This window comes from Poecilia latipinna, unplaced genomic scaffold (genome assembly GCF_001443285.1).
Source record: "Poecilia latipinna isolate Pla-1442-1.1 unplaced genomic scaffold, P_latipinna-1.0 Scaffold754, whole genome shotgun sequence".
NCBI classification, from domain to species: domain Eukaryota; kingdom Metazoa; phylum Chordata; class Actinopteri; order Cyprinodontiformes; family Poeciliidae; genus Poecilia; species Poecilia latipinna.
This window is the reverse complement of record NW_015113370.1, coordinates 210,546-234,146: the sequence shown is the minus strand read 5'-3', so window position 1 is coordinate 234,146 and position 23,601 is coordinate 210,546. Positions and strand designations below refer to the sequence as shown.

At 40.6% G+C, this 23,601-nt stretch overlaps 1 protein-coding gene across 1 annotated transcript in view; it reads left to right on the top strand.

Annotated features, from left to right (window-relative positions):
- The window catches only part of mafb (MAF bZIP transcription factor b), a 51,850-nt gene that overhangs the window by 1,893 nt on the left and 26,356 nt on the right, over positions 1-23,601 (top strand). Inside the window, exon 2 of the mRNA XM_015045927.1 lies at positions 5,658-5,728. Within this exon, the coding sequence (XP_014901413.1) occupies positions 5,658-5,685 (28 nt within the window). The 3' untranslated portion in view covers positions 5,686-5,728. The remainder of the gene's footprint in view (positions 1-5,657; positions 5,729-23,601) is intronic.

The following is a 23,601-nucleotide window of genomic DNA, read 5'->3' as shown; positions in this document are numbered from 1 at the left end:
TATTTTAAATGTATTTGAACATAAATGATCTCATTGTCACGTCATTCATTTGAATTGTATTGTGGGAAATATCCAAACTCTGTCATATCAGAAGTTTGGAGACTGCGGTGAGAAAGTGAAACCATGCATGCTGGTCATGTTCGGATGCTATTTTAAATGTTCTTTTTCAATGTTTTTTTTTTTTTTTTTCCTTTTTGTTTTGTGAACTTGTGTGTATTTGTTGCATTGCTCAGAACCATTACTTAATATTTAAAGTTGTCTGCGGCCAAGACTTTGGCTTCTGTCGGAGCCACATGGGGAATATGACTGTGAAGCAACTTTGTACTCAGTATTGATTTATACGAAAGGCCCAACAGAAAACACAGAGGGTGATCTCACAGAATATTCCATGATTAACAAACAGGCACAAAGGATTAATCAACAGGTGGGACTGATGGTAAAATACTAAAACGGGAAACATAAAAGCCGCTTTAATTAGACAAAAAGAACAGTTAATTTGTTGCAACAAAAATAATTGTGTTTGCCTTTTATTAATCAAAAATACTGACTAATATTCAGAACACTGCGGGTGTTTTTAATTAAGCAAACCGAAATGTTTTAAAGTCAACGTGCAGAATCCATTCATTTATCACCCATCAATAAACCTTCATGAATGGAAAACTAATTAATTCTCTTGATCATCTTTTTTTATTTGTTCTGTTCAGTTTTCATGTTATCTGTCTCAGTGTTTTCAAAGGCGCATCACACACACACGCACACGCATACACACACAGCATTTTTGTTTCAGTTTCTGACTGAAACTGAAACGTAACTAGAGATTAAAAAAAAGAAAGTTCAGATGTCACTAAGTGGTTAACTCATTTGTTTATACGCATGTAAATTATGATGAAGAACTAACGCTAATGTTAAACGCATGGTGCGTAAAATGACAGCTCCGGGATAAACTCCTGCTTAAGCATCAAGCTGCAGATTATGAAGTCATTTATTTTAATTTACATACATTTTATAATCCAAACAAATTGTTACTAAAAGGCTTTGTTTCAGTGGAGAAATTGATATGTTTTTTTTTTTCCTTTCACAATAAATCAAATGGAAAATAAAATTGACGGCCTAAACCTGTTGCTCAAAACCACAAAAGGAAAAATCTATTAAATTTTTAAAAAAGCCGCAAACATAAAATAATAATAAAAAAGAAAAACAATCATTTTGTCCCATGAATGGATATCCGTGCTCCAGGGTTTCAGATGAAGGCAACGTTAATGATTGATTTTAGAGTAAACTTGTACTTTTTCCTGCTCCACTAGTTGAATACAGTTTTTATGGAGTCCCTCTTTTTCAGACTGGCAGCACGCGGAGCTGTTAGTGACGATAAAGCTTTTCGTGTAGATGAAAGAAAAACCTATATTTTGCAAAACCGAATATTATTTTTTTACGTTTAAAAAAAAGTAAATCCGAGACGTTGCAAATTAAAACTACGCTAAGTCTTTTTGACAAAGTTATGCGCAATACTTAACATTTCCGGCACGCCAGTGCAACTAGTACAATGTAGTAACCACTATGTCAACTCGTCTTCCCAAAACTTTTTTTTTTTCTGTCATTTTGGCCAGTAGAAACGCTGAATAAAATAAATAATTAAAAAAAAAAAAAAAGCAGGTGGCTTTTCAGCAGCGGACAGGTTTCTGAATTCAGCTTCATGCAGAGGGTTTCAGTTCTGTTCCACCTTAAAGAGCAGCACTAAGATCAAGGCTGAACGGGCTCTGAACTGTGGTGCTGTGCAAAACCAACCCATTCTGTTTCAAACCGTTGTGGTTATGATAAGCAGTGTGTTACAGGAGAGAAACTGTCTTATATCTCCCCGCAGAGCCGATTACCTCAATTATTAAAAAAAATAATAATAATAAAAAAATCACACAAATTTTAGGACAGATTTTTTCAGAACAACTCAACCATAAACTGCAGGCCATCCTGACCATTCCTTGTGTGCTTCACCTCTGCATCACTGCCTCCCATGAAAGCCCAAACTGATGAAGAATCCTCTCCTACCTGCAGGAATATTTGTCTGTGATTTTTTTTTTTTTTTAAGGGAGTGGGAGACAACAGAAATGCTGGCTGCCATCCTGCTTCCTTTCAAATGATAAACGATCAGAGATGCACACTAGCTGAGAGGAGAGGGCCTTTTAGTGAGCATGTCCACTAATTTATGGCCCCCCTATCTGATTAGGTCAATATAGTGAGCTATTTAATTACATTTGTGTTATAACCCCTGGAACTGCACGGAGACACTGTGAGTCTTTCATGTCACCTTTCCTTCTGAGATGGCGACAGGATCAGTTCAGTTATTCATGAACGTCTAGTTTGAGCTTCTCATGTGGACAACAGGAGATCTGCTGTATGGTGGTTTGCACAGGTGAAGATTTGCTGATCATTGCAAGCTGCTGTGGAAATTCTGTAGGATGTGTTTTTTTTTTTTTTTTATTATTGTTGCTCACTTTGACCTCTAGTCACACCAAGGGCCAGGAGAGCTCAGTAGCACTGATTTCGCTTCCTGTAGCTGAAAGAGGGCAGGAGGCACAGGAAGCAAACATTTCAGAGCTTCCTCTGCCGCGTCCTCCTTTCGCCGCCTTCTAGTTCACGGAAAAGCATGCACATGCAGAGCACAGACATGGTGCATTATTAATCCCGTCATTATGAACTGTAATTCTATTCTCAGGCTTGGTATATTGACTTCTGCGCTGTGATCATTTGCAGTCTGTCCAATGATTAGGTTATTAAAGATAATGTAGTTGTCTGCTGTCACAATATTGGTCTCTTCTCTTTCAGGTCAACTATGGGAAATCACTTTGAAATTTATCAGTATTGACATTTGAATCATCATCATGTGCTTTGCTTTAATGTCTCAGAATTAGTAAGACAAAGGATGTGGTCGTCTGTCGAGTGTCTGTTTGTGTGCGGGGGCTCAGTAGGCAGCGAGCAAGGTCTTATGTGTGACCTTGTGGTGGAGGGGTGTCCATGTGCTTTAGCTTAAGCGTATTAAATCTGAGGGAACGGGTCAGTTTATCATGACGCCGAGGAATTTTCTCGCTTTATCTTTACCATCTTTGAAGAATGTTCATCTAAATTCAAAAGCAGGTACCTGTTCATTTTTTCCTTTAGCAGAATCAAAATGATCCAACCTGGAAAAAATAAAAAATAATAATAATAATTGCTTCTCATGGCAAAAGATTCGCCACAGATTTAACTCCACGCTCCTGACTTTAAATTTAAAAAGAGTTCACATCAATGTGAAAATACACTTTGCAGCAGTAGGAGTCACAAAGCGATATTTATTGAATTTCTGTTCCCTGATTCCAACCCCCCGCCAACCCCCCACTCCCAGACAATAACCACCAAACCCAAAGGGTTAAAAACAAATTCGCATTCAAAAGAGGAAACGTTTTCAATCTTTTCCACTCAATCTGCATCTGCATCACTCCACGCGATAAACATTTACATTTAAAGTGATTTAAATCAGCTGCATTCATGTTCCTCTGTGCTCCGTCTATCATCCAGCTCTGTCAGAGGCAGAGCTGCTCCCTCCCCTCGCCGTCTCGTTGTGTCCTGAGTTATGTCATTTATTTGAAACCCCAATAATTTACCTCTTCCCCATCCCATCGCAGCTGTGCATGTGCAAAGAATGCCACGGCTGTAAACACGGCTTTCTTCTTGCCTGTAGATGCCTTGTGTGATATTTGTTTTCCTTGCGAGCGGAAGGCATTGTGAGGGAAATTTAATTATGTGGGTCTGGATTTGTGGTTCTCTGCAGCCAGATTTGCATTTATGTGTGTATGCAAGAAGCTGTGATTGGAATGCACAGCTGGAGAGCAAGAGTGATGATTTGGGTAAATAAAATCAGAGTAGCTTAAGTTTCAGAGCACAGAGGCTGTGGAAAGTTCTGGGAGATGCAGACAGCATGGACGGCATGCACGAGTTTGTGTCACGCAGGGTGGAGCTGGAGCCGAGCTGGAGCTGAGCCCGACCTTTGTGTATTTTACCTGCATCTCAATGAAGCGAGGGGTGATTTACCCTTCCTCTGCAGGCAGCCTCTCCCTTGGCCAGTCAAACAGACATTGATCTCTTTCTCAGGCAAGGTGACCTGCTGCGTTGTTCAGCCACTTCCAGAGTCTCGCCTCTCTCTTTCATTTGTACCTGGGAAAGGCCTTGACCCCAAACAAGGCTGCCATGTCCAAGCCATCTGCACGTGGGCCTCTGCTATGTGAGCGTGTGGCTGTTTGAGTTAGGAAGAGAGGGCACACAAAGTGGGAATGTGTGCACACGCTTGTATAAAGGCGCCCATATGTAGACATGTAATTCTCAGGCCGCTTTATTTGTTAATAGATTAAATTATCCGGGTTTACTTTACAAACTTTGAACAAAATACAGTTAGTGTTATGGGAGTCAGTCAGGTGGAGGGCTTGGTGAGTTTCTAGCTGATAGCCCTTCCATGTACTGCAGATCAGAGACTGGGAACTCCTCTGCAGCTCCATGGGTCAGAGTCCATCTGACGGCTGTATGAATCGGATTACAGAGAAGTAAATGGTTTTCATTGTTGCTTAAAGATGGATAGAGGGGCGTTAAAAGTTTTCAGCACTTAATTGCTTCAATTCTCAAACCAATAAAAAAAAAAAACATTTAAAAAAATTATCATGAGATTTATTGACTTTTTTTAATTGACAATCATCTCTGATGCAGTAAATAAAAAAACAAAGATTAATAGTAATTATGCTATTACTACATCATAATTTGTAAATAATTCACTAAAACTGTGACTGTACCTCATATGGGTTCAAATCTTTCAAATACTGCAACATGTAGTTTGATATGAAGTTTTGAATTTGAAGATGAATTGACTTCATGTTAAATATAAATGTGTGTGAGTGTCCTTGTGTGTTTGAACGCATCATGTGGTTTTTGAAACTGAGGGGGGAGAAGAAGAAACTTAAGACTCTTACTTGCAACAAAGTTGTTCCCAGATTTGCGGGTTTTTAAATACACATTCTTGTTTGTGCGTTTTTCATCACCTAATTAAAAATGAAACCGTTGCCATAAACAAACATATATGTGCACATTTACTTTCAGTTAATATTGTTTTACATGTGCATCCAGCTGTTGTATAAAGACCGAGATCTGTAGGCAGGTTTGTCGGTCCATCATAGGGCAGGTCACCATGCACACACACGCACACACACATACCGAGGAGCATTTGGAAGAACGCAGGGAGAACCTGCAAACTCCCTGTAGAAAGGAGGTCAGGCCGAGATTGATGCATCTTGCAATGCAACAATGCTAAACACTGCACCACACTGAGAGGAAATATATGCATTTCCTTATGAAATGTACTTTTGAAATATCCTTAGGAAGTCATTACCTTGCAGCTGTGTGGAACTTTATACCTCTTTGTATCTTCAGCTTAAGTTAATTTGAAAAGAAACGGTTGTTTGGATTTTTAATATCTCATTGCTACGACACTAAACTTTCTGCAGTATTTGTTTTGTACATTTTTGAAATTAAACTTCCCCACATTAATGTTAAATCCGACACTGAAAGCTGAATTTCACTGCTATTGAATTAATGTGTCCTTCCCTCCTTAAGACTAATTCTTATTTTGTTCTTTTTTTTAGGACGTCGAGAAAATTCCTCCATCTGTGATAGAGAGCTGTGCTTTCTTGGCCCCACCAGCCTGGAGATTGCGGTAACACATCCCTTTTTTTTATTTTTTATTTTTGTATTTTACAAAAAGCGTGTCTTTTGTAGAAAGTATTCTTCCCTATGTGGTATTTTAAACGGGAGAAAATGAAAAAAAGAAAACACATTTTCAAGAAAATGCTTGGTCTACATAAAACAAACACTGACAAACAGGATTTAGGTGCATAACACAATTTACTTTATTTCTGTTGTTTTATACTAAGTTTGGATCTAAGCTCCAGCTGCAGTATTATCATTATTTTTAGTTTTAATTCACTTATTCATTTACTAGTATGACATCCAAATTCCCTTTTATTTAAACTCTTCCTATGCAAAGTGTTTTGGGCTCTAACAGTCCCTGAATGACAGAGGCTGACATGCACAGCACTCATGGGATGAGACCAAAACCTTTCCCCTCTCCTCTGACCTCCCATGACTTCCTTCTTCCTCTGTGCTCGCAGTGCGAAGGAGAAAAAGAACAAAAAGCCCTGGACATTATTTTTATCTGGAGCTGACAAAAAGATGGATGGATGGTGGGACTGATGGAGTGAGAAAGGGAAAGCAAGGACTACTGTTTTTTTTTTGTTTGTTTTTTTTTTTGCCGTCTGACATTTCCAGTAGAAAAACTAAGTAGATGGAAGAGGCCAGGCGGCAAAGAGCAGCAGAGAAAGGGAGCAAAGCTGGAAGGAAGTCGGAACAAAGTTAAGGAGCTGAGGGATTGAGAGAAAAGGAAAGGCACCTGGAATCCCACGTCAGAATGAAGGGGTGAGGGATGAATGGCAGGAGGGCTCCTGGCCGAGGATGCAGACAGACAGGCAGGGTAACCAGAGGCAAGCGGTGACCTTCTCTGCTGCTGGAGGATCGAAGGCTTTATTTAAAGGCCTGGTCAATGCTGGGTGCTGCTGAGGTATCAGACTTGCAGTCAGGCGACTCATCACCACTGTAATACAACTCTCTAATGCCAACCCCCTCTCCAACACACACACACACACACACACACACACACACGCAGACACAGGACAGGACACTCTCTGGACACCTCAGGTTTTAGCTCATGCATTTAAAAGGCTGGACAGTGGAAAACTACCGCATCAGCATCAGCTAATTTTACTGTGCAGCTGCCAGCATACTCTGCTTTCCTCATGTGTTCTGCTTGCAAAGCACATGCATATTCGTTTTTTTGTTGTTGTTTGTTTTTTTAACACACTTCATCAAAAGTCCCTCTTTTTTATACAGATGAACAGTTGAAAGCGTTGGAAGCGCTGACAGCATGTAGGCAGGTGCTGAAAGAATTGAAAATCAGGCAGAAAACAGGGAAGCAATGCAGGATTCCTGCATCTGTGTGCGCGCGTGTTGGTGTGTGTGTGTGCGTGTGTGTGTGTGTGTGTGTGTGCGCGCGCGGTACGGTTTCGCGTTCGCTTGTGTGTGCCTGCAGCATTAGGACACCTGCATGCTTCAGCACTTTCTTGCTGTCAGGAGCGCTGAGGTCACAGGGAGGGGAGTGGAGAGGGCACATTAGAAGGAAGCTCCAGAGCCCACGCCCACCCAGCCAGCAGGCCTCCTCCTCTCCTTCGGTACCACCCTCCGTCCCTATTTTCTTTTCTTTTATCCACCGTCATCTCTCCTCACGCAACTCACCGTCTCCTCACTGTGACAGGGTGAGTCGGCCACTTGGGTGAGGAGGGACGGGGGCGTCAGGGGCGGAGGTGCCTCTGTGGCTGACAGCAGGCAGGTCAGGTTTGTGTAGCAGCAGAGGAAGGACACGTTCCCATGTCATAGTGTGCATCAAGTAAAAGGAAAGAGAATATATTTTTACATGTTATTACCTACATTGTGGGTACATCCATTCATCTTCAGAAAGTGTTGTATTCATTTTGGGGCTTTTAATGAAGCATTTGGACTCAACTAACACCATAACATGCAACTTTGATAAAAAATGTAGATTCAAAATTACACATAGAAACTTAAATAAATTACCCATATAAACATCTAGAAATCAGTTAAGTATGAGAGAGCCCACTCCAGAGAAACCGCACATTTGTGTAGCCTTTTTTCAAAGTCCTGGAATAATTCTGATTGAATATTTGATCATGTTTCTCATCAGAAAGGTCAGCATTCATTTAAACTGATCAGATTCCTACCACTGATTTGGCTTTTCAGCAAAGCCTTTAGTTCAGGACTCATCCAGAAGCTTCATGTTAGCCCGTTTCATCATTTCCAAAAACAGTTTTAATATATGTTTGAAATCATTTTCCTTTTGGAACAATCAGCTGTGTCCAATTTTCAACCATGCAGTCACTGACTAGAGGTAAAGTAGAACAATTAGAGGAAGTCATTCTTTGTCACTAGCTGTTTCATTCATTTTTTACAATGCATCAATATAACTTACAGTGAAATAGCCATAATTTTATTGTGACTTTGGTGCAACTCCAATATTATTAGTGGCCACAACATTTGGCTGCAACTTACAAAAAATTCTAAAGGCACCTCTGGATGGCTGCATAAGGAGAGGTTTGCACATTCTGCACTGAATTTATACTTAATCATCTAAAACTTATTAAAATCTAAGTTATATGGTTTACCATCATTCTGTCCTGGAGAAACAGCAGCCCAAATAAAGCACAAAACAGGCGTGAACTTTAGGTATGTATCTCTCTCACTTCCACCTACTTTGCTGTGGATGTAAAACATTTCTTCCATGTGCTGTGCAGTAGCCAGAGATCATTGTAAAATTTCAACCTTCTTAGGAACTTTTAAATTAACTACACAAACAGTAATCACGTTTCTGTTAAAGTCAGAGTGCAGTGTTGGAATAAAAGTCTTGCCAGTTTCTGAAGAGAAATCTCGATCAAACCGGCTGATTTTAGGTGGAAAACAACACATATCAAGGTGTTGCTCACACAAACCTCCAACTCTGAACTGTCATTTATGAAACACTGCTGAATCCTTTTGTGTTGTGGATGCAGGAGGGAGGATTTACTCCTTCCACCGAGTGACATACTTCGCTTCTCCTTCCCAACTGGGTTATATATAACCACCACCGCCTCGCATTGGGCGACTCATTACACCGGCATGGTTTTTGGTAGTGACATAGACGTCATCCCTCTATTCGTAAAACCCAGAAGACAAGGAGGACATGAACAGGATGTATGCTCATTATACGAGCTCATCTGGAAAAGAGAGGGAGCAAGCAGAACTGTGTTCTGAAATCCAGAAAACGGGAGGGGAAAAGAGTCCACCTCCCCTCTTGTTAAGTTCCACAAGTTAAACAGTCGTGCTTAGAGTTGGATTGTTTTTAAAAATGTCTACATTTTTCTATTCAGAACTGGTGATACTTGAGCAGAACGCGTCAGCCCGGAGCTAAACCTTTAAACACCAACCCTTCTCTTTTTTGAAACGATGCTAACGACATTTTTTTTCCCCCTCTCGGTTCTTTCAGCTTGTTAGATCCAAAATGTGTTGTTTTATTCAAAGATAATTAGCTGCAAAGCTCTTCCCATGAAGTGGGAATGCGTACGTGTGTGTGTGGAGTTTGCGTGGGAGCCTCCGAGCTTCTGTTGTCCTCAGGTTGTGACTGAGAGAGGAACTGGAGATGAGCCGGAGGTTAGCGTGGTATTTTGTATTCACCTGAATCACAGCAGCCCAGGGCCTTCCTCATCAGCCTACAGTCTCTTTCTCTTTACACATTCACACAAAAAGCACACGCTTCTTCCTCCACTCTTCTCCCTCAGCGTCGCCATCGTCTCCTCTGTTCTCCTCCCTGTGGTGGCCGCCCTATTGCAACCTGCTTAGCGTTGCACCCAGTGTCTAATTGAATTCCAACGCTCGGGCGTTAGCTCCTGATGCCACAGAGATGTTAACATGGCATAATACTAACAGTCCTCGGGACGTGTTTCGACACCCTTCTCCTAAAGAGAAAATTAGCGCTAACCTACAGTGGCAGCGCATGATTTATTCAAAGCTCCAAACTACGTCTTCTGTTTCCCCTAAAGGATCGTCTTTTATAGCCGTCAGCGAATCAGCACTTCTAATACACACATGGAGCACATGTACTCTCACGGTTCAGCCCAAGAGCATCCATTGTCCCTTTTATATAAATGTGTCTGCTGCTCTCTCCGCATCCATATTGCCGGCAACGCCGTCCATCCGCTCTCCCTGACACCCTCACTTTTATTCCTCGGCTCTCAGACACAAGCTCTGGGCTTTAATGGCACATATTTCCTGGGCCAGGCTGAAACAGGATGCGTCTTCTCCTTGTTAGCTTGATAAATAACCGGGCTGCAGAGAAAGTGCTGAATTTTAGCTTTCAGCCTCTATTTTGTGCTGGATGACATTAATTTTAAGTGCTGAGAAGGAGCTAACTAATACAGACAAATAAATAAGAGGGGTGGGTGGGGGAGGAGGGGCAGTAGGGAAGGTGCAGAGGTGTTGGAGTCATTGCTGCCCCCCAACTACCTCCTTCCCCCCCCACCCGTTACCTGTTTATGCAGTGGCATTCATAAATGCAATATGCAAACCTGCAAAAATAAAAAGAACTCACAAGTGGTGCAAAACTAAGCGTGCACACTTACTTTCCAAATAGATGTGCTTTAAAGTGCAAAATCCCCTTATCCTATTATAAGTTCAGCTCCCTGCCGCTCAGTCAATCAGAAAAACCGCATGTTTATCTTTCCACTCTGCCCCTCTTATCCTCTCTTTCAGTCCTCCTGAAAGCGTCATTAATGTGGTGGTTGGATCACAGCGTACAACACTCTGGGTAAATTGTATTTATATGAGCATATAGGGGAGACAAAACAGAGATTAGCACTGAGTAGCTCATTAGTTGCAATCTAAATAGTGAGAGCAATACTGGAGGAAATTAATTGCTCTTTCAGAAAAAGTAAAGCTGGAATATTGTTCGCTGCATCACTTCAAATAAGCTTGTTTATTATTAATAATAGTATTTATAGAAATTGTGGCATCCATGTAAATAAATGGCACAAAAAAAAACACAGCAAAAGGCTTGAGAGCTGCACAATGTGTAAATAAAAGAACAACAACGACAAAAATACTATGTGAATTTACTCTGCCTTGCAAAGGATTCAACCTGCTTGAACTTATTCGCATTTTCTCACATTACAACAAAAATCTTTGGGGAATATTAGGACTTTATGTTAAGGCGAATTAGAGCGTGGTTATGAAGTGCAAGAAAAATGGCACACACTTTTCTCAAAAATCTAAACAAATTTGTCTTGCATTTGTTTAACCACTTCATTTTCACACCCTGAAGTAAAATCCAGTTTATACTTTATTCTCTTTACTATAAACTAAATGCGGGACATGGAAGACATGAAAAACAAGGTGATCTGGTTGGATAAAACCAAAACTGAACTTTTTGATCTACATGCAGAGCCCTAAATACACAGCCAAAGCTACAGTGAAATTGTATAGATGAGGTATATCAAAGCATATTCATGCATTAAAACGGCCCAGTCAAAGTTCTTACCTAAATACAGCTGTGACATTAGTCACTCCTGCTCTTTCTTCGATCTGAATGAGCTAGAGATGATTTGCAAAGCCAAATGGTGAAAAATGTCAGTATTGGCTAAATATAAACCTACGGCACAATTTTGCTCATTTTATTTGAGAAAAACATTATTTGAAACCACTTTCATCTGCCGAACATGTAAAAAAAAAAAAAGCAACATTTGCATTAGAGAGAGCTTTTATCAACTCCCCTAAATGTTACATGTTTAGGTCTGGTGTTACTTTCGTTTCTCTATAAAGTCTGCATGAGCTGCAGACACAAACTGCTGCTTATAATATCACACGATGACACCTCATGCATTATTTTAACAATGTATGGTGCGGTGAGTAAAAAGGTCAGTGGATGGGAACTGGCTTCATGTAACAATAAGATGCATAACCTGAGCACTGCAGACCCTTCAGTCAGCATCTTGCTGCAACAGCACAGTGAGGAAGAAAAATATGCGAGTCGAAGTGTTGGAGTGCACTGTGGGCCGGATGTCTGTGTGTGTTTGACTCGCCATTTGAGTGGGACCGCAGTGAAGCGGCTCACAACAATAGATGTACTCGGTCTATCATTATTGATTGTAGGATGTTGGTTTTTTTTCTCTTTTGCCCTTTACCTCATTTTGATAAATATATGTTTTTATTATGATAGCATTCTAAAGCCAGAGCTCAAACTGTGGTTCCTTTTCAAAGTGCTGCTTTTATTAGATCAAATCTATTTTTGTCAGTATCTGAACACGCTGTAGCTCTGCAGATGCCATGCAAGCGTTTGTGTGTTTCTGTTTGCGATGCAGGGTTTAATTTCCAGGCCGTATTTGTCACATGCTGTCAGGTTGTGGTCACATGACCGCATGAACCACTGGCAGCAATTAAGGCAGATAAATCACTCATTTACAGAAAGAGAAGGAGGGAGAAAGTGTGTTTGTGTGTTGGGGCAGGGAGAGAGGGATATTAATACTCTGTAACCTTTCAAACACGCTTAAAGCTTTTATCATTTTTTTTTCAAACTAATGCTGAATGTTAGTATATTTGGGCTCGGTGAGACTCACTGACTCACACTGGGATAGACTAATAAACAGATGGTAGTCGTTTGTGTTTGATGTGATTTTGACCCGGCAGTTTATTTGCTGTGTGAGGTGTTGGTATGACATCCACGTCTCCAGGCCTGCTCATGGCAAACGCTGCTGCGATGTGGTAGAGAAAGTGATGCAGAGAAAATATGCATTTAACTGTCAGCTTGCCTTTTGTTTCCTGGTGATTGATTTCAAACGCAAACACACGGCACGCTTCCATTCTTCGCTTTTGTGTCCTCAGCTGTCTTCAGCCGGCTTCCCGAGTGTCTGTGAGCGTAAGTGAGGCAGCTGAGATGATGTGGAGTGTCTGAATGGGTGCTTCAGCAGCCCAGGTCGGCGTTCTGCAGAGATTCAGCCTGCCCACTTACTTTAAAAGGGATGTTTAAAGATTCATGACTGAAAAAGAATAAAACACACACGCAGCCTGTTTTTGATGGGCTGGAAGTGGAGAGCAGTGGAGACGGGAGGCTGTGGTTTTCTCGGAGATCTCATTCATTAAAAGACAGCGGTCACTAACTGGCTCGACGCGTCTTTACACTGAGAGGAGTTGAGTCTGTCAGGTTTTACGCAGCAGGACAAGTTCAGATGGGCAGATGTTGGGGCTATTTTTGTTGGTCGAGGAGCTTTTATTTATTTATTTTTTATTATTTTTAAATGATGTACTTAGTTTACTGTGCAGGAAAACCTCTTAGAGTAGCTGCAACGCTGCATCCCACAGAGCCAGGACCTTAAACTGTCTGTTCAGAAAGCTGGTGCATGCGACAATAGCAGCAGTCTGAGAGGGTAAGAAATAATCCTTGTTTATATTAACTTCACTAGAGTACAAAGTCAATACAGTCAGGGCGTGTGTTTGTACTGCAAACTGTCAAGCAAGTGAAAATCTTTTTTTTTTACCATGCAGAGAACAATTTTCTGTGAAAGTCTCTGCATTTTCTCTGATCTTTGTATCTAGCTGGCTTTCTAGCAACAGTCGCAGTCCACTATCTAGTGTTTATTTTTTGGTAAAGATTATTCTGCGAAACTAAACGTTTTTTTGTCATTTATGTCCCGTACTGTGAGGAATGGGATCACAATAAATTAAAGTTGTATTTTCTATAATACTTTCTTGTACAGAAGAATGTCATCATCTTCAAAATATCTACTTTCTCTGTTTTTATAAAAACTGTATGCTACTAGTGATATGATATTTCCTCAGGTTTTTTTTTTGTTTGTTTGTTTGCTTGTTGTTGTTTTTTTTGTTGTTGTTTTTTTGCAGTATGGTTCAATGCTGTCAACAAATTAGCAGAGGAAGGGGAGGAGAGTCAGAAAAAAGTAAAGAGTTGTTGACATTTTGTGCCGTATAGAAGAATGGAAGTATCCACTAGCAACAATTTAATTCTGAAATTTCTCCACTCTTTTATCATTGTTCAAATTATCCAATAATTTGAACAGTTTCCAATTGAGTGTAAAGGCAAGAGATTACAAACAATCAGATATTTGCACAAGCAAATAAATGAGTTTACCCCAAATAAGAGGGTTCTTGCACAACACAGATAACCAATAGCCAACATCTCACTGAATAAAAAGCAAAAACGGCCTAAAGGTTTGATCAGACTAAATAATTTCCGCATCACTCTGCATGTGGGCGATGGTAGCTCTACGTCCAAATGCTAGAATTTAGAGCTACAGTATTTCATCCAAGTCTACATCCAAGTGCTGTTGAAAAATCTTAATACAGATTTTTAAAAAAGAAGCAAAATGGAGAATGCTTGTTCAGACATACATCTGAATAAACACAGTTTATTCACAGTTTCAAGAGAGTTGAGATTTGTTTAGGTGCAGCAGCGTTCTGGATGGAACATGTTCTGCTGCTTTAACTTAAATGAAATTTGCAGGGGAAATATTATTAGCGTCAGACCGCCTGGGGGGCAGCGTCCAACTGCACATCCAACACATACCACTGCTCCATTTGACACTGATTCAACTCTGTTTCACTGGAAGCGTCTTTTGGAGGACAATCCCGTTTCTAACATGTGGGAGGTTCCTTAAAAACTACAGAATCCCAAGTAAATGTAGTTTCTGCTGCAGATCAGAAGGTTAGTGTCAGACGATCAATGTGGACGATTGCACTGCAATATTTCTGATTTTATATCTGTTTATTTTTCTTTTTATTCTTACAGCAACTACTCTGTGTTGAATAATTAGATGGGTTTTTTTTCATGTTCAATTAGGACTGTTTTTGCTCTCATCCTCTCATTCCTCGCAACACTATTTTTTCATCTTCAAAGTGAAAGCTAAAATAGGGTGATCATTGCAATTTAATTACTACAAATCCCTTTGTGAATTTGCTCCTGTGTTTGTTTACATGCATAGATTTGCCAGCTTATGCACTTTTATTTTTGTGCATTCATGTGTGTGTTGGCACTTTAGTAAATGTCTTTACTTTCTAGCTTCAGCCTGCATGAACGCTCATATTTTTAGTTTGTCTCTGTATGTGTGTGTGTGTGTGTGTGTGTATGGGCATATTTGTGTGTAGATGAAGCTGCAGTGGGGTTTATTTAAATAGATAAGATGGTGTTTTATTCCCAATCAGAGGAATCTCCTGTCGCATTTCAGTCTCTTCATAATAACCCCCAGCATTGCTGCACATTCCCCTGACACACACACTCACACACACAAACACTGCAAATTGCAGACACTGCAATTTCTCTCTCTCTCTCAGGGGTAAAAGGCTTTGATAAATGAAAATAAATACTTTTCTTCACATGAGGAACAGGAGAGGGAAGAAGAAAATGGCAGGAGTGACATGAGGTCTCTGGCAGTTTGGTGCTTTGGGAACAAGCAGGAATACGACAAAGAAAATTTCTTAAGAAACAAGTCTGAGTGTTGTGCAATTTAGCCTTAAACCACAGGTAAATCGTCAAATAATTTTAGGAACCAAAAAGTATAAAAGTGAGGTAAAAGGAAGGAAAGAAATAAAACACCAAACATTGCAAAAGCATTTATCCATGTAGCAAACACAAACTTCAGTGAAACATGAAAAAGGCAAATGAAATGTAGTGCATAATTATGAAGAGGAGGGAGAAGGATGCATGGCTTAGTTACAAATCAAAATCTAAAAAGTGTGGCATGCATTTATATTTAGCCCGCCTTTACTCTGTAAACTTGTTTAAAAATTCAAATTGTTCTCAGAATGCACATTCGTCTTGCCTTCACTGGAACAACGTTGCATCATATTAAAATGTCAAAAGGATGACAGAACTGCAAGCCTAGCAGGACATAGTAATCTACCTAAACAGGCAGAGCAAAGAGACAATCCGAGATGCAAAAAAGAGGGCAGTGGTAATATGTTGGAGCGGCAAAAATCAGTGGTTTAGGTGGGAGAATCTGGTGAAAGGACAAGTTTTACTCATACGCATTAAGCAGTCTGGCACTGGTGTTGTTGAAAGATATTTAGTGCCATTTTATGAGCCTACATGATACACAGCAAAGCCAAAGTGAACATGCAAAATCTGATAGGATCACAGCGTAACTCTTTCTTCTTTATGACAAATTGTTGTTGGGTAAAAACTAACCCTGCACGTCCTGAGCACACCATTATGAAGCATGGCGGTGGCCACATCATGCTGTGTTTGCCTGAAACTGCGCTTGGGCTGTTTTGCCAAGAAGAATCCTCCACTTGCATCAAGCTGGTACAGCTCCAATCCAAAAGATTTGCACAATAGCAGGCCACATTTGTTTTTTTTTTCTTTGTGAAATGTTTGAGTATCCTTGTATTTTGTTTGTACTTAGAAACTCCTCGCAACTGAATAAAACGTGACAAAGTTCTGCTTGGGACATCAAATACACGTGGAAAAGTTCAAAAGGCGTGAATACTTTTGCAAGGCGCTCGAAGTGATTTAGAGGAAACGGGTTCACCGCCTTCGACTGTCGGTTTCTTTGACTGCAAGGTCACACAGAAGCCTCCCTCCTCTCCTCTCTCCACCTTTGTTTCCCTCCGCTCCTCTAGTCCTCATTTCATTCAGCACTCCCGAACCCCGACAGCTCCATAACTATAACTCTCTCCTCCTCTCTTCTCTTCATCCGCAGCTAAATGACTCTGTCAGAAATAAAGAACACTTATCTTATCTACTGCCTCCACTCTGCTGTCCCTGTCGACGTCACACCAAAAAAAAAAAAAAAAACAACAACAAAAAAACTGATAATTACAGACAAACCCAACAACAATTCACTCTGTTTAATTGTTTCCCTCAGAGGGCGAGAGAGCAGCGTTTGGAAAGACAGGAGCTTGACGGTGGACAGGTGTCTGCTCATTTTCATCTTTTCATACGCCTTCCTCTTCCCCTGCTGTCATGACTCCCTCTTTTCTTCCAACACAGGACTTACTGCGTGTACATGTTTGCCTGTTACCTACGAGCCACTCAGCGGGGTGCCGCATTGTGATGAAAGAAAGGAAAGAAGGACGAGGGGGTGGAAAGGAGAGCGTCAGGGATTAAATTATCACACAATAAACAGCTAAACAAACACCCTCTCGGCACATGCTTCAGCAATCTGCTGGGTCTCCCTGACGCTCGCCGAACACAGACTTTGATCAGCATCTATTGTGATGACGTTGCTTTTCCTTTCCCTAAAAGTGCACACCCTCACAGAAGTTGGTCTCCGCCCGCAGCTCAGTTCAGAGGGATCAAAGGTTATGAGTGAACTTCATCGACCGATTTGTCCGTAAATGGAGGTTATGCATATGTTTATTGAACCACGTCCACTTCAGCTAGCCCCACCGTCTGAGTAAGTTAGTTTGATGTCTTCACATTCCACAATATTCTGGATCATCCATTTGCTTGGACGATCCGTCTCGATTCTTGCCGATCAAGAAGCCTGGGCGGAAAGAAAAAAAAAAAAAATTAGGGGAGGGGAAAAAGCGGGGGGCTTGTATCGCCGAGCTGATTCCGGGTATGTGAGTGAGTGAGTGTGTGTGTGTGTGTGTGCAAGGATGTGCGACGAGAGACAAAAAGATGAAAAAAGTGATAATTCTCCTGCAACCCCGAGGCCTCTTGCAGCCTCGCAGGCTCCCTATAGGTCTCCTAACACATGCCTTTGCAGAGAGCAGGGGGCTGCTAATTGGCCCTTGTGTTAACAGCAAAAACAAAAGCGATGTGTTGCGTGTGAAGATGTCTTACAGCTGTTCTGAAAGCTCACATGGCTCCCACATAGCAGTTTGTTAGTTTGTCGTTCATGCTTTTAAAGGATGTTTGATTTGTAAGCTGTGAAAACATTTACTATCTGGTAGCTCATTGAAGTCACAAATCGCTGAAAGACAATTAAAGTACTCGCGCTAGTTCAAAGCTTCGGCTTTTAAAAGGCTTGTTTCTCTAATTGTTTCATTATCTCAGAGTCCTTATTAAATGTAATATAATTGTTAATTACCACATGAGGATTTGTCTTGAGTATCAAAACAAATTAATTAAAATGAACACGTTTGAAAACACTGGCAGTGATAACAGCAGGTGCAGTGTGTCCGCGCACGCATGTGCGTTTCTGTGTGTGTGTGTGTGTGTGTGTGTGTGTGTGTGTGTGTGTGTGTGTGTGTGTGTGTGCTTCCACATCTTCAGTTTGCCTGCATCTAAGTTTAATTGAGATTCATAGGAGGGATTTAAATAAGATTCAAATGAGATTCATAGCTAAGTGTAACAACACAGGTAATATGCAGATAGATTTAATGATGATTCAGTGTATCTTGCAGTCTAACGAGAGTTTGATTAAACCATTGCACGCCATTGGCTGGAATCATTACAGCAATGGGAGAGAAATGCAGGAAGAGGAAAAGCAGCTGCTTTAAAAGGGATTCAAAGGTAGATGAAATTTAACTTTTCCATCGGATATTTGTCTTGGACGCAATACAGATGCTACAAAAACGAAATGAAAGCGTAATACAGGCTTGGGGATGAAAGACGCTTGTTTGTCCCTGAAGTTTATGTTGCTTTGAAAATAAATATTTTATACCCTCATTATACTATTTCCTATCTGCTTTGTGTTTTAACACATTGAATTTAGGTTGTTTTAAGAGAAAAATCCACCCAGGTTTTTGCGAGGTCCAAAGATATGAGTTTGGAAAAACTCTGAGCTACTTTTAGTGAGATTCTGAAAAAATGGTTTTAACAGAAGTGGTACATGACATACATATATACATGCAGAGTTATGATGTTAGTTATGAACAGTGTGTTACAAAACAAGAATCGTATTTATATGTCTTGTTGCTTATGTCATGAAACCATACTATAAATACAGAGACAGCCCCTTTTTCCAGAAGCAGCCTCTAATTATGGGAAAAAACTAATCAGCAAAATAAAAAAATACTTTGCTGATTATTGCTGATTTGTGTGAGCTCCAGCTAAGTCAGGCTATCACTAATGTTTTGAAAATATCTAAAAATTTGCCACAAAATGAACTGAGAAACCATATTTACCACATAGCTGTCTGTGCCACATGAACTTACATAAATGTTCAAATATTGTAGTGATTACTCAGTAATAATGTTTTCATATCCTTTGCAACAAAATATAACGATGATTATACGTAAACTTTAGGAAGCCAAACATTTGCAGCGGATGAAATGACCTTCATATCAGATAATAGTTATTTTTCCAGTTGTGGAGAGCTGCAGACTCTGGATAAAAGTGTTAAACTTTCAGCCCCGGATGACTAGGTGATCTAATAGAAGATAAAGCAAAATCATAAGCAACATACACATTTATTTTTACTTCAAGAAAATGAAAAAGTTTGCACGTATTTAAGTCATTTAAATTTTATGCTGTTTGCATTTGGCTCCCGCGATTGTTCATTTAGGAGACATGTTTTGCTGTTCATCTAATTATTGTAAACTTACAAGTTTAATCTGTGTAACATCCAGCTGTTCAGAACATCTGGAACAACTTAAGTAAGTAAAACACAGCTCTTGTTCTTGCAGTTTTTTTTTCTTCTTCTGGTGAAATACTTAACTGAACAACCCATTGTTTTCTATCTGCTCTCACCTGCCGTGCATATGTGTGGACAGATGTGTGCTGCTCTATTCTTTATATTTATCTGCAGGACATTCAACGTGATCAAAGTTAAGGGAAAAGATGTGACTAATGATTATAAAAGAATGTGTGTCTGTGTGGCATTGTGTGTGCTAAAGTAAATGTTTTATCTACTCAAGATGTAACTTTTTGGGACTCAATGCATGGTGGAAAACGAACACTGCACATCCACATGAACACAACGTCGTGCTGTGGGCGTAGCTCGTCACGGTTGACGGAGAGAGGAATGGAGATGAGCAGAACAATCCCTGAGGGGAGAAGATGTCTTAGAGGACCTTCTCGCAAAAGTTGAAACGAGATTAAAGCATTTCCAAGTTGTAGAACGGCCCAGTCAAAGTCTAGACCTAAATCCAAGTCAGCTGAATTTGTGGCAGTGCTTGAACACTGATATCCACAGGCACTGTCCATCCAATCTGAGTTTGAATTACTTTCTAAACAAAAACAGACGAAAGATTTCAGGGTGGTAAATGTACTAAACTAGCAGAGACGTAACCCGAAACGCCTGAAGCCGCGTTTACCATGTAAGAAGCGCTCCTTCGTGTCAGTCTGCCAGATAAAATCCCTGTAAAATCCTTTAAAGATTGTGGTTGTAGGATAATGAAATGTGAAAAAGTTTAAGGCGTAGGAACAAAGCACTTAGCAAAGACCCAAGCAATGGAACAAACACTCCGCAGGGCTGCTTGAGGCTGCGCTTCGTACAGCGCAGCTGCAATATTGATAGATGCTGCAGTGGCCGAGTCTACCGTCCCACTTTATTTCAATTAGCTCACAGGAAGCAGGAAATAACCTGCAAATCAATTGTCATTTCTATGAGAGTGAGGTTAGAGGCTGAGATTCACTTTGTCCGACCAATAAAAGATGATGTCGCCATGAAGAAGATTAAAGGGAATTTCCTCTGCACATACTCCAGCACTGTGTTCATTAAACGTCCTGCGAGGCTGTTACATTTCAGTCGGAAATTTGTTTCTTTTGTTCATACGACGCGCGGTGCCTCCCGCGTCATTTAGCAATTGCTTCCGTACCCAGCTGCAAAAATCCACATTGTATCAGTTCATATTTGAAATCACTGTAAGTGGACTGAGCTCTACTTTTATGAGGAGAGTGCTCACTGAAAAACAGTCGTGTGTGCCATTTATCTGTGAGTCGGATCTGCACCCAAAACAATAAACAAAACGAGCAAAAAGAAATTCAAGTCTGCAAAATGCTGCATTTCTCTCTGAGTGGTTGACCTGTGACGTACGCCTTAGAAATGAACACAAGCAACACTGGAGAGGCTTATAGCACAGAGCAGAAAAAGATGGAGGAGGAAGCTGAATTTGCATCTTGATGCATGCTGGAAAGCTTTATGCTGGTGCTGAGAGTGAAGGGGGGTCACAGTTGATCTCAAATGAGCAAAACAACACAGGGGTCACAAGACATGTAACCGTATCAGAGGAGCCATGTGTGCGCTGTACGTTTTAGTATCCCCTGCATGCAACACACGCTAACCTCCAAACACTTGAAGGCACCACAGGGTGATTTGTTTGTGATGTTGGCGCAGCGGACTGAAGCCATGGAGGTAGTAACTGTTTGATGGTAGGCTTTATGGAGACACTATATAACGCCGGTGACAGTTTATTCAGTGCGCGTCAGGAAGACGGGATTTGTGACACTACAATGACTGGGTTACTCCTGCAGATCCGTGCACGGACTGTTCAGAGCTCGGGATGAGAAAATTAGTGAAAGGAAGTCAGGTTGCATGTAAAATGTTTGGTATTCTCATTGAACAAAGCTTCAATTTGAAGTTGATAAAATCATATATGAAGCATCTTTTAAAAATAAAACAAACATATTTTCCTCTTACTTTCTTCCTGCTGGTTATTCCCCAAGCTCCATGATCCGAGTTCTTTCTCAGCTGGACGTTATTAGCCCTCCGATTGGGTATCGAATTAGCCCGCTGATTTGGTATTGAAAGAGTGAAGATTGATGAGAGGATTTGGCTAAGCTTTCTTCCCAAACCTCATTACTCACTTTCAAAGAAGAAAAAAACACACACACACACACACACACACACACAAAACCGATGGATGCATGCTCACACTCAAACAATCACATTTCTGTAAAATTCACTTTTCCCTTAAAGGCTTAACAGCGAAACATTGTCCAACAGCTGCATTTTTTTTTTTTTTTACTTCGGCTTCCCTTTCACATCTGCAGATGACAAACCACAAAAGAAACCACTAAACAGATAAGTGATATATGCATGGACAGGTCCTGCAGAGAGCTGAGATGCTGGAAGACAACCTCTCTCTGCTCTAAAAAGAAAGCCTTGCTGGCCCAGGAGAGTGCTGCGTGAAATTGGAGGCTGCTAAAGAGAGGGATGTTTGAAAGGATTTGAGCTGATTTATGTTGTGTTTTATCCCACAATAAAGATTATGGATGATGATATTGATTTAGCCGGGGCTGTGGCCATGACTGGACTCGGGCTCTCAGGTTGGGAGAAAAGAGAATCTAGCTCATTATCATTCTCTGACTCAGTGAGGAAGCCTTTCTGTCGGGCAACGTGTGGAGATAAATGTGCATCTCTCGGTGAGCATGCCAGACACTTAGATCATCCTCTGTATTAGCAGCTCCGCTCTTTCCTCTCCTTTAGTGTTTGTGAAAGTGATGAACCCCCATCCTGTCCTCCTCTTTCACAAACCAGAGAGGGGAAGCTGCAGGCGTTCCCAGCAGCACAGCGCGGCACACCGACTGGGAGGGATGAAGTTATTGACTTCGCTTTGATTTAACCTCTCCTGCCTGATGCTCAGAAGCTCACAGACACATGCAGATTGGGGAATTCTCCATCTAACAGCCGTCCTCCGAGAGATGTGCACGTTAAAGGTGCAAATCAGAAAGCATTTGGGCTTCAGATCCGGGATTTAAGCAAAGAACAACAATGTAGAAGTGATGCTTTAGAAGCAAAAGTCTTTAAAGATTCTGCCAGGTAATTTTAGTTCATCATGTTTGCATGCTTATAGCACCCTTCTATATTGTTTCCAATAGTTGTTTAGTACAAATTTGCCACTTTCAGTTTTGTTGACCTACAGATGGACTGTATGCATTTGGGTGGTTTATTTTCAAGATGACATTTTTTTCAAGGGAAAAAAATTCAAGAACTACTAAAAATCAAAAATTGCATTTTGGTAGAATGCATTTTATGAATTCTATTAAAAAACAAAAACAAACAAAAAAAAACTACAAACCTCAAATTTTTGCAGTCACCTCGGTGCATTTCACACTTTGGAGTGCCATACCCCGGTGCCAGCAGGGCCCCTGTGTACCGACAGCAGGTGGCAGAAGGAGCGTCTTGCCCCAAAGACACGATGCCTGGCGCAGACGGAGCCGGGGTTTGAACCGGCAACCCATCGGTTATCTGCATTTGCTTCAAATGCAGATAACCGATGTTGTTAAGCTGCTTTTGCTTCAAATGTATATTTGAGACAATCTGTTACACCAATATTTTTATAAAATATTTAGATCTTTGCTTCTGTATCTAGAAGTACAAAGCATGACAAAATACAGAACAACTTTAAGAGTGCATGACTGAAATAATTACTATACAGAAGATTTGAAATTAAAATAGTAATATCTGCTGAGATGCTCCTATGCTCACATGTTGACTTTTATTGTTGAAGCTGATCTGATTTAGTTGATCTTCTTTAAGCTAATCTTCCCTGCTTGAAGCCACAGTAGATTTTTCTTCTGCTTTCAGAACTATAGCATGCTATTCAAATAAACTTTTACTTGATTTGACTTGTGCACACTATAGCAACAGTTCCATCGGCGTGTATTTTATGGTTAAATTAAGCACACCTACAGATCGTTAATACGTCCATAATTTCAGCCCAGTGCAGCCATTATTACGAGTAATATCACTAAATTGTTCTACGCTCATTACTATTAGAGTTGTTGGAACAGGACAAAGGCGGCAAAGTGCACTCCTCTTTAATTAATTACTCTCTTTTGTTTCTGGAGGCAATACACAAACAACCACTCATAGATAATAACGTGCACGCACATTCAAAACTGGGGGAGAGTTTGGTTTTCAGAAAGAAAAAAAAAAAAAAGGAGGAAGTGGGAGAGAGGAAGAGGGTAATATCAGCAGGCTATCTATCCTCTCCTCCACTGGTGCATCCCAATCCTCTTTGGAAATAACAAATGCATAAAGGAGCCACAACACAAATATATCTGCCTGGCTCAGATAGATAGTGCAATGCTAG